Source organism: Delphinapterus leucas, chromosome 15 (assembly GCF_059928025.1).
Source record: "Delphinapterus leucas isolate spDelLeu-1000000601 "Yukka" chromosome 15, BTC_Dleu_Yukka2, whole genome shotgun sequence".
NCBI lineage: Eukaryota > Metazoa > Chordata > Mammalia > Artiodactyla > Monodontidae > Delphinapterus > Delphinapterus leucas.
Genome location: NC_143143.1, coordinates 28,558,560 through 28,573,249, shown reverse-complemented (window position 1 = coordinate 28,573,249; position 14,690 = coordinate 28,558,560). Strand labels below are relative to the sequence as shown.

Sequence of the window (14,690 nt, the reverse complement as noted above, 5' to 3'; positions counted from 1 at the left end):
AGGTAACTGGCCAGTTATAGTCTCTATTAACCATCCAGTGCAAGGTGTCAGAAAGACACCTGCAAGATGTAACAACATCTTGAAAGAACATCTGGGTGAAGGCAGTAGTTACTGAGCAGTTTCTGTAGTAGGTCACACAGACACTAAGTAGGTCAAGGTGACCACAGCATGAAGACTGCTGCCTGCTACAAAAGGTGCTGAGTCCTTGGCCCTGTGTCCCTCAGCTACAAGGCAACCCACTGCACACACAGCCACCACTAGGCTCCCCATGAGACGTGGGGTAAGCAGAATGAATACTATCATGCTGATTCGCTGTCTGTGTGCTTTGAGTAACAAACAGCCTTTCTTTGATCCATTAAACACTGTCTACTTTTAGATGTATTGTAGGTTTACCCTTTGCTATCTTTTATGAGACTAGGGTTCTTTTCTGCCACTAACAGAATGCTCTACCCCTGCTTCCCACGCCCCCACAGGTGGAGCTTCCGCTGACCTTCTTGTACCTTCCACACACCACTGTCACCATTTACCTCATGGCAACCACCAAGGATGCATCGAGAATGGAAAGATCTGAAATTCCATCTGGTTTCTATTCAGATTCATCTGGCTCACTTGTGACCTTTCTGGTGTGCATTCAGGTTTTTTGTTTTTGGCCACTGCCTAATGTTTTAATATCAGACTACTTCATTTTGCTTAAAACCACTGCCTTAAATTCAATTTTTAATATTAAAACTTCAGTTCAGTATTAAGGTAAAGCAAACACATTCTGAGGCAAGACCTCAGTGAGGCAAAATATTAAAATTCTCAAACATTCCAGAAAGAACAAGAATTCGTTTCTTTTGTTAGCAAAAGAGAATAGTTTTTTCTTTTTATTGAAGTATAGTTGATTTACAATATTGTATAAGTTTCAAGTGCACAGCAAAGTGATTCAGATATGTACATATGTATATATATATTTATTTCAGACTATTTTCTACTAATATATTTTTAACTGTGCTTTAAAGTTAATAATAAAGCGTCCTGCCAGAAGCAAAGCTACACAATTCGCACTCAGCAACTACCAGATTACCAAGACTACCAGGAGGACACTCTGAAGCATTAACTCAAGGATATGCCTGCAGGAAGGAGACTCAGTATCTTAGGAAATAACTGTTTTCCCCGGGATACTTGGATAATGAGGCCTAGGCCCTGAGTGCACTGTCCTATGTCGTAGCCACTAACCATATGTGGCTAATGAGCACTTGAAATATGAGCAACCGAGGGACTAAATTTTAACTTTATTTGATTTTAATTAATTTAATTTAAAAGTGATACTCAATTCAGTTATCAGAAAATGTTTAAGACAACATGGGTATGTAACCTGAAGCTAATATAATATTGTAAATCAACTATATTTCAATAAAATAAGTAAAATGAAACAATATAAATATTTGGTATATAAATCACTTTTTCAACTGTAAATTTTATGAACTCTAAATACAGATCAAGTATGTCCAATGAACATTTAGCAGCTGAATTGAGATGGGGCTGTTAAGTATAAAAGACTTGGTTCAAAAAAAAAATGTTAAATATCTCAATAGTTTTTATGCTGATTACATGTTGAAATGCTAATAATTTGGGTACACTGGGTTAAATAAAATATAAATTATTAAATTAATTTTACCTATTTCTTCTTAAATTTTAACGCAGCCACCAGGAAATTTTTAAATACCTCCATGGTTCATCTTATAGTTCTACTGGACTGTGCCAAGGTGGCAATGATGAAAAAGCAAGATTCATGTAACTCAGGAAGAAGATGAGGCTAAGATAATAAGCCCATTAGCCAGTAAATCTTAATAATGGACAATTATCTGGGAAGGAAACATAAGACAAAGATTTTTTCGTGAATGATTATTTTTAAGAATCCAAGAGCAGAGAATGATTATTTTAAAGAATGTGTCCCACTCTCTCCTTCGGAAAGGAAAAGGTGGGACTCTAAACCTTGTGACTCTGGGTATAAACTGCCGAGCTTCTGAAATTAATTCTCTCTGAGGGCTAGAGTAAACAGCACTTGGTGTCCTACAAAGTAAGGTACCCAAGGATACAATGAAATAATGAGCAGAAATGCTGGAACTGAACAACATGGAAATTTTTACATCAGGACTGGCCATCTGCTCTCCAGGAGGCTTTCATGTGAGCTAATCTCTGAGGGATCATAGGACAAAATGGAATATCAGGTCAAGAAAAATACTGATAAAGGAAACTGCTAACAAATAAACCATGAAATACTTCAAAACTGAATACCACTGGGTTAAGTCACATGGCTTTTAATCTACATGGCTAAGTTATTTACTCCCTGGGAAAAATTCTCTCACTTTTTTTTTTTTTTTTTTTTGCGGTACGCGGGCCTCTCACTGTTGTGGCATCTCCCGTAGTGGAGCACAGGCTCCGGACGCGCAGGCTCAGTGGCCATGGCTCACGGGCCCAGCCGCTCCGCGGCATGTGGGATCCTCCCGGGCCGGGGCATGAACCCGTGTCCCCTGCATCGGCATGCGGACTCTCAACCACTGCACCACCAGGGAAGCCCTCTCTCACTTCTTTACTCTGGGAAGTAGTGACACTCCCAAAGGCAAACCTGTATTGTGGTACCTTCCACCCTGGCAACGATTCTCATTTTACTCTATATGCTGCCATTTTTATTAACTTCTGCTTTCCTACTCTTCTTTACAAGGTTTTGGACAAGGAAGAAAAAGGAAAACGACAGGATTATATAAAAAGGAATAACAACAGCCCCTCCAAGATTACTCAGCATTTACATGGTGATTCATCATCATTCGCTAGATGATTTCACACACTTTAAATGCATTCATTAAAATGAAAAAATCTTCAAAGAAATGCAATAGTTTATAGAAAGGTTTGTTTTCAATGTATGAACTATAGCTATTGCTTGCATTTTTTTCCACAGAAATCTGACTCTGAGATTTGTATACTGTCAAAATTCTCTTTTCTATTTTTGGCTGCGCCACATGCCTTGTAGGATCTCAGTTCCCCAACCAGAGATTGAACCCGGGCCACAGCAGTGAAAGCACTGAATCCTGACCACTAGACCACCAGGGAACTCCCTCAAAATTCTTAATATAAAGCACAAAGCAATTATCTAGAAAAAAACTCTGGCAATATGGGCACCAGAGATACAATATGCACATTCTGGTACATGCCAAAATACTGCTAAACTCTAAGTAAACATGTAACTCCTTAGCTGTGATTTTTCTCTTTCTTGTGAGTTAGAGAGGAGGGCAAGAAAACTATAGTTCCAAATACATCATTTTAGGGGAACATAAACTATAGAAATATGCACTGTTCCATATACTAACATGACAGTAAACTTACCACCCTCACACCATTGTTCTCATTTAACCAGAGCATAATATTAAAATGATCAATTCAAATATGTCCCTTGTGTGTATTTCAATTAAATTCCTTTAAAAAAAAAAAAACCCTCAGGGAGGCAAAGACTTCACAAAAGAAACACATCTGCCTAGAAATCCCTTCTCCATCCCCTCTTATGCTGCTCTTAGGGTCTAGCATAGGTGTCACATATTCTTCTTTTTTAAATAACTCTTTACAAATATAAAAACAATTCTTAGCTCCCAGGTCTAAAAAAAAACAGGCCAAGGGCCAATGCATTTTCAAGCTGAAGTCTCCTTTAGAGGCAACTAGGGCAAAGTTCCCTTATCCTGCAAATGGGGAACCTGAAGACCAGTGAGAAGGGGTGACTGGTGAGCTGTGGTCACACAAGACAGCTGCCACTAACATGACTGATCAGGACAGTCAGTTTCCGACTACTTGTTAGGAAGATACTACTAAAGTCTAAGGGAAAATCAGAAAACAACGTTGGCTGCTAAGTGGGAGACACAGCCAACGAGTGCAACAGGAGTTCCAAGAAGGGAGCCAGTGGATGGAAATCTCCACTTGATGTCCACAGTGTGCCAGACATCATGCTGGCTGGGCAATATTTACAAATCCCAGAGGACTTCAGTTAGGCCTTGAAAAATTAGGAAGGCAGATAATAACTAGGGCAAGGCATTGCATTTTAAGTAGTATCATGGGCAAAGACCAGGAGGTAGGAATCACCATATTGTGCCACCTGTCCCACCTCCGGAGATTACAGAGGCAGGTGGAGTGATGTGGTCCTGGATTCCTATCTCACTCCTCATTTACTGGTACATGACTATATCAAGTTGCTATTTCTGCTGTAACAAATTACTACTAACTTAGTAGTTTAAAAAAACATAAATTTATCTTACAGTTCTGGAGGTCGAAGTCCAAAATGGGCCTCACTGGGCTAAAATCAAGGTACAGCAGGTAATGTTCCTTCTGGAGGCTCTAGGGGAGAATGCATCTCCTTGCCTTTCCTACCATTTAGAGGCTACCTGCATTCCTTGGCTTGAGGCTACCTGTATTGGCTTGTGGCCCTTTCCGTTTCAAAACCAGTAATGGCCGGACAAGTCCTTCTCATACGGCATCACTCTGACAATACTCTTTGCCTCTCGATGCCACTTTTAAGAATCGTTCTGATTACACTGGGCCTACTCAGACAACCCAGGATAATCTCCCTTTCTCAATGTCAGCTGATTAGCAACCCAAATCCACAGGCAACCTCAATTTCCTCTTGCCATGTAATGTAACATATTCACAGGTCCTGGGGATTAGAATGTGGACATCTCTGGGGAGCCACTGTTCTGCCTCACAGTGTCCTGGATTCTGTTAACAACCTCCTCCAAGCCTCAGCTTCCTCACCTGAGACAGTAACACCGAGATAATAACAGTTTCTACTTCAAAGAGTGGCACTGAAGACTGGATCATCCAGGTAAAGCCCTCCGTCCAGTATCAGCTTATCACGCTCAATGTTACATAACAAGTGGTCAAGTGGAGACCAGAACGGGGTTTGTCTGCACTGAGTCAAGTCGTTTCACTATAAGTTTGTGACTTTATTTTAGAAGGTGATCCCTGAGAGGTTTCTAAGATTTTAGTTTTGGGTTCTTTGTCTAGGAGTCTTATTTCAGCTTAAACAAAACAAAAAAACCAAAACCCCCCAAAAACCTTGAAGAAATAGGATCAAAAATCAAAACACACACATACACACTACTAAAACAGGACACCTTTAAAAAGGAAGAAAATACCACAAGACAATTAGAAAGTAAAGATGGTGTAATTTTTCAAATACACGGGTTCAAGGAATCAAAATATCTACAAATGGGCACTAAATTTAGTTCTGAGCTCTCCGCACACCTTCTGCTCTTCTCAACGCCACCTATCTTCCACTCTCCCGTTCCTTACACACTTACCTGAAGGCTGACCCCTCATTCTCCTGGGAAATCCTCCCCACCTCCAGTCTTCCCTGAACTGATCCGGACGCCCTACCTCCGTGCTCCGACGAAGCCTGTCACAGACGTGTCACTGCACTCACATTGTGGGTAAGCCCACCTGTTGGCCACACTAGCTGGTGGCACCCCGATGGTGAGGAACAAGTTTTACTCCTCTTTACGGCTGTAGCACAAAGTGGATCCTCAAATGTTTGTTGAATTAATAAATCATGCTTCTGAAGCTAATTCAAAGTGCGGGGATGTCTGTTTTTGGCCTTAGTGCTTATCTAGCAGCACTTACAAGGTTTAAGAGATGTCATAATAGGAATAAAAGCATTTCATATGAAATATGATTACATCCTTGCTAAAATAATAGCAACATAATTAAGAAGTCAAATTTAGGTCTGGGAACAAAAGGTATGGAATTTCTAATGTGTATTAGTCAGTACCCAGAGGGCCTCAGAACACAGGCAGTTAGTTAGAAAAAGATTTCCCTCTTTAAGTGAGTATAGTGACAACAAATGACATTATGTGGGAAAACCAGTGACCTAGAACCTGTTTCATTCACGGAGAATCGTTAAACCCAATGCTTGGTCCAAACTCCCAAGAGTAAGACCCAGGAACCTGAGAAAATAAAGCAATTTCAGAGTCAACCTTGCCTAAGAAGTCAATCCCTTGTCTTTCCAATGACTTTAAGAATGTCACTTTCAGGATAAGAAAATCCTACTTTTCATACCTCTTGATGTTGTACAAAGTTTCACAATCTAACAGAAAAGTGCTCCAAAAAAGCTTTATTTGTGAATAAGGATATGGAGAAGGGAGCTTCTTGTGCCCTGACTCAATTCTACCAGCAAATCACAGCACCATCAGACGCCACCTAGTGGAGTAGAGGGACCCTACACTGGAATTACTTCTTCCTCTAAAAAATTCATTACAACTATTTTCCAAAGGTGTTCCTTAGAAAACTAATGCCACAAGGTTCCCTGTCAACTATGTTTAGGAATTCCTAAAGGTGAATGAAGGGAGTGGAAACGACGTCTTTAGTTAACAGTTTAGTGTATTTTGAAGATGACATTTAAGTATCATGTGAATTTCAATTCAATTCATGAGAACTCCAGTGTCAGGGGATGGCGAGAAGCCAAGAAAAAAGAGTAAGGAGAATGAGCCAGGCAGGGACTCCATCCAGTCCAGTGAGAGTGATTCCTGCACACTGGTCTATGGAACCTGAAAGGCCAGGCATGAGGAGAAGTGGTGGCGGGAGGGGATCCAAAATGACTCAACATCCCTCTGCCAAAATCACTCCAACCTGAGCAATTTCAAGGTAAAGTATCATTTAACTAGTCATTCATTCAAACTTTTAGCTAATTGTTAAGAGTTGTAGGAGAAAGACAACAAAACCTTGGCCTCAAGGCGCTCAATAAATACTGTCTGAACAAACCAGCTCAAATTTTGGTGGGACAGACGTGCAGTCAGTTCCACAGCGAGAACACCATGCAGTACTGTCATCCCTTGGTGTCCACAGGGAATTGGTTCCAGCCCCCCATTCCCCTTGGATACCAAAATCCATGGATGTTCAAGTCCCTTATATAAAATGGCATAGTGGGCTTCCCTGGTGGCACAGTGTTTGAGAGTCCACCTGCTGATGCAGGGGACACGGGTTCGTGCCCTGGTCTGGGAAGATCCCACATGCCGCGGAGCAGCTGGGCCCATGAGCCATGGCTGCTGAGCCTGTGCGTCCGGAGCCTGTGCTCCACAACGGGAGAGGCCACAACAGTGAGAGGCCCGCGTACAGCAAAAAAAAAAAAAAAAAAAAAAAGGCATAGTATTTCCATGTAACCTATACACGTCCTCTGGTATACTTTAAATCACCTCTAGATTACTTATAACAACTAACAGACTGTAAATGCTAAGTAAACAGTTGTAATTACAACATAATGCTATGGAAGTAGTTGCCATGTACATGATACATTCAATTTTTGCTTTTTGGAGCTTTCTGGAATTTTCTTTTCCCTAATATTTTCGATCCAGGATTGGCTGGATCCAAAAGTAAAGGACCTGTGGATACGGAGGGCCAACTACACAAAAAACAGCAGGTATGGAGTGCTCCAGGAAAAGGGAAGAGGAAGACCTGTGTCTGCTAGTCGGTCAAGGTACATACTATCTGGTGTAGATGCTTTTAAGAAAACAGACACAGTACTTACTTCAGGTGCTTTCAGACAATGGCTTTCTCATTAAACTGCTACAGATTTTCAGACTATTACTTTATTCACACACAACATACTTCACACATGATGTGGCCTTGTAAAACAAGCATTTACCCTTACCTCCACCCTCTCCAATTTTACAGACAGAGAAACTCAAACACAGAAAAGTTAAATGTTTTGTTCAAGTTTATAACCCTGACAGAGGTAGACAAAGGCTAAGGACCAGATACTGCCAGATCCCAGGCCACTGCTTGTCCCCCAGGCGGCACTGCATTCCTTTTGAAAAATCTGTTGCAAATTTTCTCTTTTAAAAATGTCACTGGGGCTTCCCTGGTGGCACAGTGGTTGAGAGTCCACCTGCCGATGCAGGGGACACGGGTTCGTGCCCTGGCCCGGGAGGATCCCACATGCCGCAGAGCGGCTGGGCCCACGAGCCATGGCCGCTGAGCCTGTGCATCCAGAGCCTGTGCTCCGCAACGGGAGAGGCCACAAAGTGAGAGGCCCGCGTACCGTAAAAAAACAAAACAAAAAAAAAGTCACTGAATCATAACAGAATATAACATTTTACCAGAACAGATTTTTACAGTAAATAATGAAATAATCATAAGATGGAAGAAAATCAAGTAAGCAACTTAAAAATATCAACCCCTCTACCAAATTTTCTTTAGGCCTGTCTGCCAAGATCAAAGGTGGAAAGGCTCCAAGAACAGGCTCTGCAGTCTGGGAAGAGTGAAGAAGTACAAGAGATGGGCTTCCCCAGGATCCTGAAACACACAGACTGCCAGCCCACAGTTAATCATTCAGCACTTTAAAAGGATTAACCATTAATGAGGGATGTGTAAGACCTTTTACAAAAAATTGAAAGGAAGGTTTGAATAAATTAATATCATGCTGTGATCCTAGAAAGGGAAGCTAAGTTTTATGAACATGTCAATTACCTCTAAGTCAACTTAAACATTTAATAAAATTCCAACCCAAATTCAGCCAAATGCATAGATGGATATAAAAGAATATTCCATAAAACACCAGAACTAGAGGACACAGAGTCCAGAGTTCACCAGGTAATTACTTACAACGTAAAAAATGAAATTATATTTACTCGTATAAAAAGAGGGATCTAGACCAAGAGAAAACACAGAAATAGACCCAATTACATATTAGAAAATATTTTGTGATAGAACAGGCATCATCAAGATGAAGGATAAAGAAAGCATTATTTTGTGAATGGTGCTAATTGATTAGCCAATAAGAAGGGAGGAAAATCAATTGTGTTCTGTATTTTAAGCCAAAGTAAATCCAGGCAGCATAAAGTGCCAAATAACTTTAAAATTCAAAAAGAAGTGAATTAGTGACCAGATTTTTCTAAAAAATAAATCAAGAAAAAGAACCACAGATTTAACTACATGAAAATATAGAACTACTAAATAAAAAATGATAAAGGTAAAATGGCTAGGAAAATAATGGACAGAAATATAACAAAAGGGTTACTGCCTACACCACCTAAGAGGAGGGCCGACATCAACTGACAAATCAGGACCAAGTTGGAGAGCAATAGGTAAAGGACACAGGTAACTGAGATGTCCCCTCTCAGCAACCCCACAGCACCCAGGCAGGATGCTTCATATATGGTACATTCTCAAAATATTTGTAGACTGATGGCCAGCTAGCTTCAAGAAACGAATGTTAGACAGTGTCCTGGCTATTTCTAAGACAATTAAAAAAAAAACATTTAGGCAATGGAAAGATGTGTATTTTATATATGCTTGTGGCTTGGTGAACCAGGAGATCTGCTTTCTACCACAACAGACTAAACACTTCGTCAGTTAAGCTCTCTATAACCAAATATTAAGTGTGTCAAATGTTCCTCAGGCCTCAATTTGTGTAAACAATAGAAACACAACAATGACCTAGAATTTACATTCCAAACTGTCCCATTAAAAAAAAAAATCTGCACATGTTTCTCTTACTTAACACTGGCTATTAATAATAAGTAAAATACCATTTGCCTCCAGGGTAGGAGAAAGAAAAGGGGAAAAAAACCCAGATGCTCAAGGCAAGATTTATTTTAGGTAATCCTTCCAAATTTGTCTTTTTCTTCTAAAAATGGTTCATTAAGCTTAAGTGGGAGTTTACCCAAAAAAATGGGGTATAAATTATTAATTAGAATGAACTCAGTTCTTGCAAAGTTCATATGCAGCAGGATTTTATAAGACCCAACCAGAATCACAAGAGAGGGAAGAAATGTAGTACAGGTAAATTGAGCTAGATTTATTCTGAGAAGAAATTTCATGTAATCATTTGTCAAAATTAGTGATCTGACCAAAAGGTTCATTTTGTACCTTCAAGTAGTTTTTATCCATGTATTACCTTCCTTGCTTAAAAAAAAAGAAAAAAACAAGGGTAAGTCAACTATACTTTAAAAAAAAAAAAAAAGGAGGAAAAAAGGCTACTATCTTATACTTAGAAAGGTTTTTCAAAAAGAAGCAAAATTTTGGAAACCTCTGAATGAAAAAGATGAATCATAAACACATAATATAAGCCAACTGGATAACAAAACATCCTTCCAAATCTTGAAATAGCTTCTCCAACTCAAGTACTTGAATGCTGTCATCATTTTAGTGACTGACTCTAGGCTACCCTTTTATACAAAATCTTCAAAGGACTTTATTTAGTTTTCTAAGAAGATTTTTGAACATCTATCTGCTTAAGCTTATTTAAGTTGATAGTATTTTGTTTTCAAAATTCAAACTCTGACTCACTGAGCCTTCTTAGTCACCTGAAGCTGTGCAGCTCAAAGTCTTTCAAGTGGACAGAAGACACACCTAATGTGACAGCTTCAGTTCCTCTCCCAGAGTCCCCTGCATGAAAAGCATGAATACAGTAGATTCTCTATGTATAAAACCTTAAGACAATGGACATATTAAAATAGCCAGTAGTATAATTATTTGACGTATTAATAGTATACTATTATAATACCCCCCCAAAATATTGAAGCAATGTAATATCCAGTAATAGGAGGATGACTACATATTTTTGGCTGACCTACTGAGGGAAAGATGATATGGCCATCAATCTGATCACTCATTTGGCAAATAGTGATTGAGCCCCTGCTATGTGCCAGATGCTGGAGAAAGAACACTAAACTGAAGACAGACAATCCCCACCCTCAGAAATCTCCCAGCCCAGGGAAGAAGACAGACAGTAAACAAATCATCTCATAACTATACACATATTGGGTGGGCCAAAAAGTTCATTCAGGTTTTTCCGTAAGATGTTATGGAAAAACCCGAACGAACATTTTGGCCAACACAATAAATACAAACTATGTTGAGTGCTATGAAAGAAAACAACAAATCTCTCTCCAGGGGGGTAGACTGTGGACGTGATATTTGAGCTGGAATCTGAAGGATGAATAGGGGTTTGACAGGTGGACAGCTGGGCCCTGGGGAGTGGGGAGGGAGAGGGCACATTTCAGGAAGAAGGACTAGCACAAAGGCCCTAGTGTGAGGAAGGAGGGGCGAGACTGGATACCAGTTAAGTGCCCACTGGCCTAGGGTAGGGGTGGGAAAGGGGCTTGGACCAGAGTGGTAACAAGGAGATGAGGAGCAGATCAAAGTATCTAGAAGAGAACTGACATAAGGTCATGGCTGATACAGAGAAACAACATGGAGCAACACGAAAAAATGGGCAACATGAAAAATGTTTAATTTAAAAAGTAGGACACTCAAATAATACATGATTTAGCTAAGTAAAAAAATATATATGGATTTGAGAATAGTGAACCTGGCAGTAGGCTTATCCTGTAATGTGACATGACTTTCATCCTTATAGAAATACTTCTTGAAGAAAATGTATTCCTAAATTATGATACATCCAACTGACAATACAACCACTGAAAACTTTGATCAAAATTTGTAACGCCACACAAAAAAAGAGATTATGATATAATAAAATTTGAAGTGCAAAATATATCATTGCAGACGCTGTGTGATCAAGCTACATTTTAAAAAATAATGGTCTCTAAACATTTAAGAGGCTATATTTGAAATAGCACAAAATTTTGTTTGCCAGTGCACCATAAAATAATGTAATTATTTAACACAAATACAGAGAAAAAGAATCAAGAAAACTAAAATATATAATCATAAAGATAACATATGCAACAGAAAATATCAATATACAAACATTTCTGTTCAAGTACTAATGTCTTAATATGAATCATGTTTACCTTTCTTTAATGAATGTAATGCTGAAGTGAAGAAGGTCAAATAACCAGGAGGCTGGGGTGAGCCACTGAACTCAAAGTACCCGAGTACTCCAGGCTGCAGAACAAGAGCAGAATTAGGTGCCTGGGGTATCATTGGTCACTGCGTAAAGGGAAATATTTCAAAACAAGAAAGACATGCCATTATAATTTAACAAATTCAATTTGTTGCATTTCATTTTTAAATAAGCCTTTGAAAAAAGTTGCCGGTTAGGGCTGACCTTTCCCTTCATTTAGACAACAAACAGGGCAGGGGATGGAGTGGCAGCAGCTTTTACAGAGGCAATTCAGAGCTGAAACTTCCTAAGCAGGTCTTTCCACCCTCTGTGGACAGTTCTCCTACATCCCTGGTTTGAAACCTCACTGTCAAGTTCAAGCACTCACTTGCTTTTGTTTAGCAACTCCAGGCAAACTAGGTCAATGATCTGTAACCTTTCTTACATTTCTTCCTCAACCTCTTCCCCGCCTCACTCCAAACACACCTTCACACTTACTGGAAATCAGGCTACCTCTGACTGGCTCCACTGGTGCTCAAGGTCATCCTTTGAGGGGCTCCTTCTTCCCCACCACACGCAGAACCCAGCATTCCACAATGGCACCCCTCCTCTCTTGTCAGGTCAGTCTGCTGAGAGCCCTCTCGCTCCTCCACCCCAATTTCCACCTGCTCATTCCATTTCTCTAAGCTTAGCACAGAATACCCCACCATTCTGCCAAACCAATTAACTGTCCTCACCAGACACATTCTGCCTTCTTGTGCAGAATAATTTCTTCCTTCTTAGAAGGCCTTGTGGGCACTCGTTCTGTCTGGTTTTGTTCTATATGTTTTAAAAGCCCAACTGTGAGATTCTTGAGGAAAGAGTGCTGGGCTTGGAGTCAGAAGACCTAAGCTCAAGTCTGACAGTTAAATGATCTGGAGTGAATGAATGCTTCAATGTGAAGCTCAGTTTCCTCATCTGGCAAATGGGGACCATTCATCATGGGGTTACTGAGAAGAATGAGCTTGATGAACTATAAAGCACTTGGCAAATGTAAAGGGTTCTTTCTAGCCCTAAAACACACAGCACTATGTTTTTAATAAATAATTTTGGAGCTGATTTGATCATTGGGACAAAGTCAGATCCAAAAAGTACAACAGAAATTTAACCTGTTGGTAAAGTTTAAAATCGGTATGTTGTATAAAAGGGGAAATTTCTGATTGTAGTGGAACATACTATCTTTCAAATCTAAATCACCTGTTAATTCTAGTAAGATTCCATTTTAAATAGGTTAATTGGTTTTCACTCTGGTAGAAACTGAGATGGTCAGAATGTTTGATCTTAACTTCTAAAAAAATCTAGCAAATAACTAATTTCTCAAACAACTGAGGAAATCAGAAAGTAGTCATTGAAACAGGATTTTCTTTTTTTTTTTTTTTGCGGTACGCAGGCCTCTCACTGTTGTGGCCTCTCCCGTTGTGGAGCACAGGCTCCGGATGAGCAGGCTCAGCGGCCATGGCTCATGGGCCCAGCCACTCCGCAGCATGTGGGATCTTCCCGGGCCGGGGCACGAACCCGTGTCCCCTGCATCAGCAGGTGGACTCTCAACCACTGTGCCACCAGGGAAGCCCCGAAACAGGATTTTCTTTTGCTAAACTCCTTAAAATGTTTTCAACAAGCTGATCCAGAATTGGCTCAATGTAGAATTATACAGTGTTTGGGTTCTTAAGGTTTCAAACCCAGGCTATGATGGTGTATAAGCCTTTCTACCATGAACAAAGGAAGACAAAATCTTCAGAAATTTTAGTCACTTAGTTAATACTGGATACAAGATAGAAATGAAAAGTAACAGAAAGAAAATAGACTCATTAGTTTCTTTCAATTCTGACCAATCTCCTAAACCAAAACCAAATGGAATAAATTGGTTCTAAATATTAAGAAATGTTTCATGGCTAATAATTAAATGAGGTGAGTTTCAACCTCTTCTCCCATCATGTTATCTCAGGTGGCTTCACAGGAGGAGACATATGGCCCATAAACATGTATCTCTCTACATGCATGTATGCAACTACATATGTGTTTATGTAAATACACATTAATGGAAGTAAAAACAATGTGAATTCCGAGTCTTCATGAGAAACCCAGATTAAACCTTTAAAAATGAATAAAGGTTAGACCATTTGCAGGGGTCCTTTACGGACCTTTCTACAGTGTAAGGGTTTATTCTTGTTGATGGCACCACTGCTACAGTTTTCCAAGGGGCTACATAGCTTCTATGAAAGAGCCTGTATCCTCAGAAGACCTGGTACTAAAATTTCCAAGTAGTTTGACCAAAGAAATTCCACAAACAATACAAACAACCCCATAAGTAAAATTATTATTACTTTTCATTGTCAAAGAAATGAAATGAAGATCATAAGATTAAACAAATGAGAGGATTAAAGGTTGTATAAATTATAAAATACTAGCTCTTTGAAAAACAAGACGGGCTTCCCGGGTGGCACAGTGGTTAAGAATCCGTCTGCCAATGCAGGGGACACGGGTTCGAATCCTGGCCTGGGAAGATCCCACATGCCGCGGAGCAACTAAGCCCACGTGCCACAACTACTGAGCCCGTGCTCTACAGCCTGCGAGCCGCAGCTACTGAAGCCTGCATGCCTAGAGCTCGTGCTCTTCAACAAGATAAACCACTGCAATGAGAAGCCCGCGCACCACAACGAAGAGCAGCCCTTACTCTCCGCAACTAGAGAAAGCCCAAGCCCACGTGCAACAACGAACACCCAATGCAGCCAAAAATAAATTAATTAATTAAAAAAAATATATATATATATAAAATAAAACACAAGAAACAGGCAAAGTATATTTTAGGTACTATTTTTCAAATATTCACAATACTGTGAGTCTG

At 39.9% G+C, this 14,690-nt stretch overlaps 1 protein-coding gene across 5 annotated transcripts in view; it reads right to left on the bottom strand.

Annotated features, from left to right (window-relative positions):
* Positions 1-14,690, bottom strand: part of TXNDC11 (thioredoxin domain containing 11) — a 68,136-nt gene that overhangs the window by 30,786 nt on the left and 22,660 nt on the right. For all 5 annotated transcript variants that reach the window (XM_022552323.3, XM_089896152.1, XM_089896155.1 and 2 more), the window contains one exon: positions 11,775-11,868. In XM_022552323.3, coding sequence (XP_022408031.1) covers positions 11,775-11,868 — 94 coding nt within the window. The remainder of the gene's footprint in view (positions 1-11,774; positions 11,869-14,690) is intronic.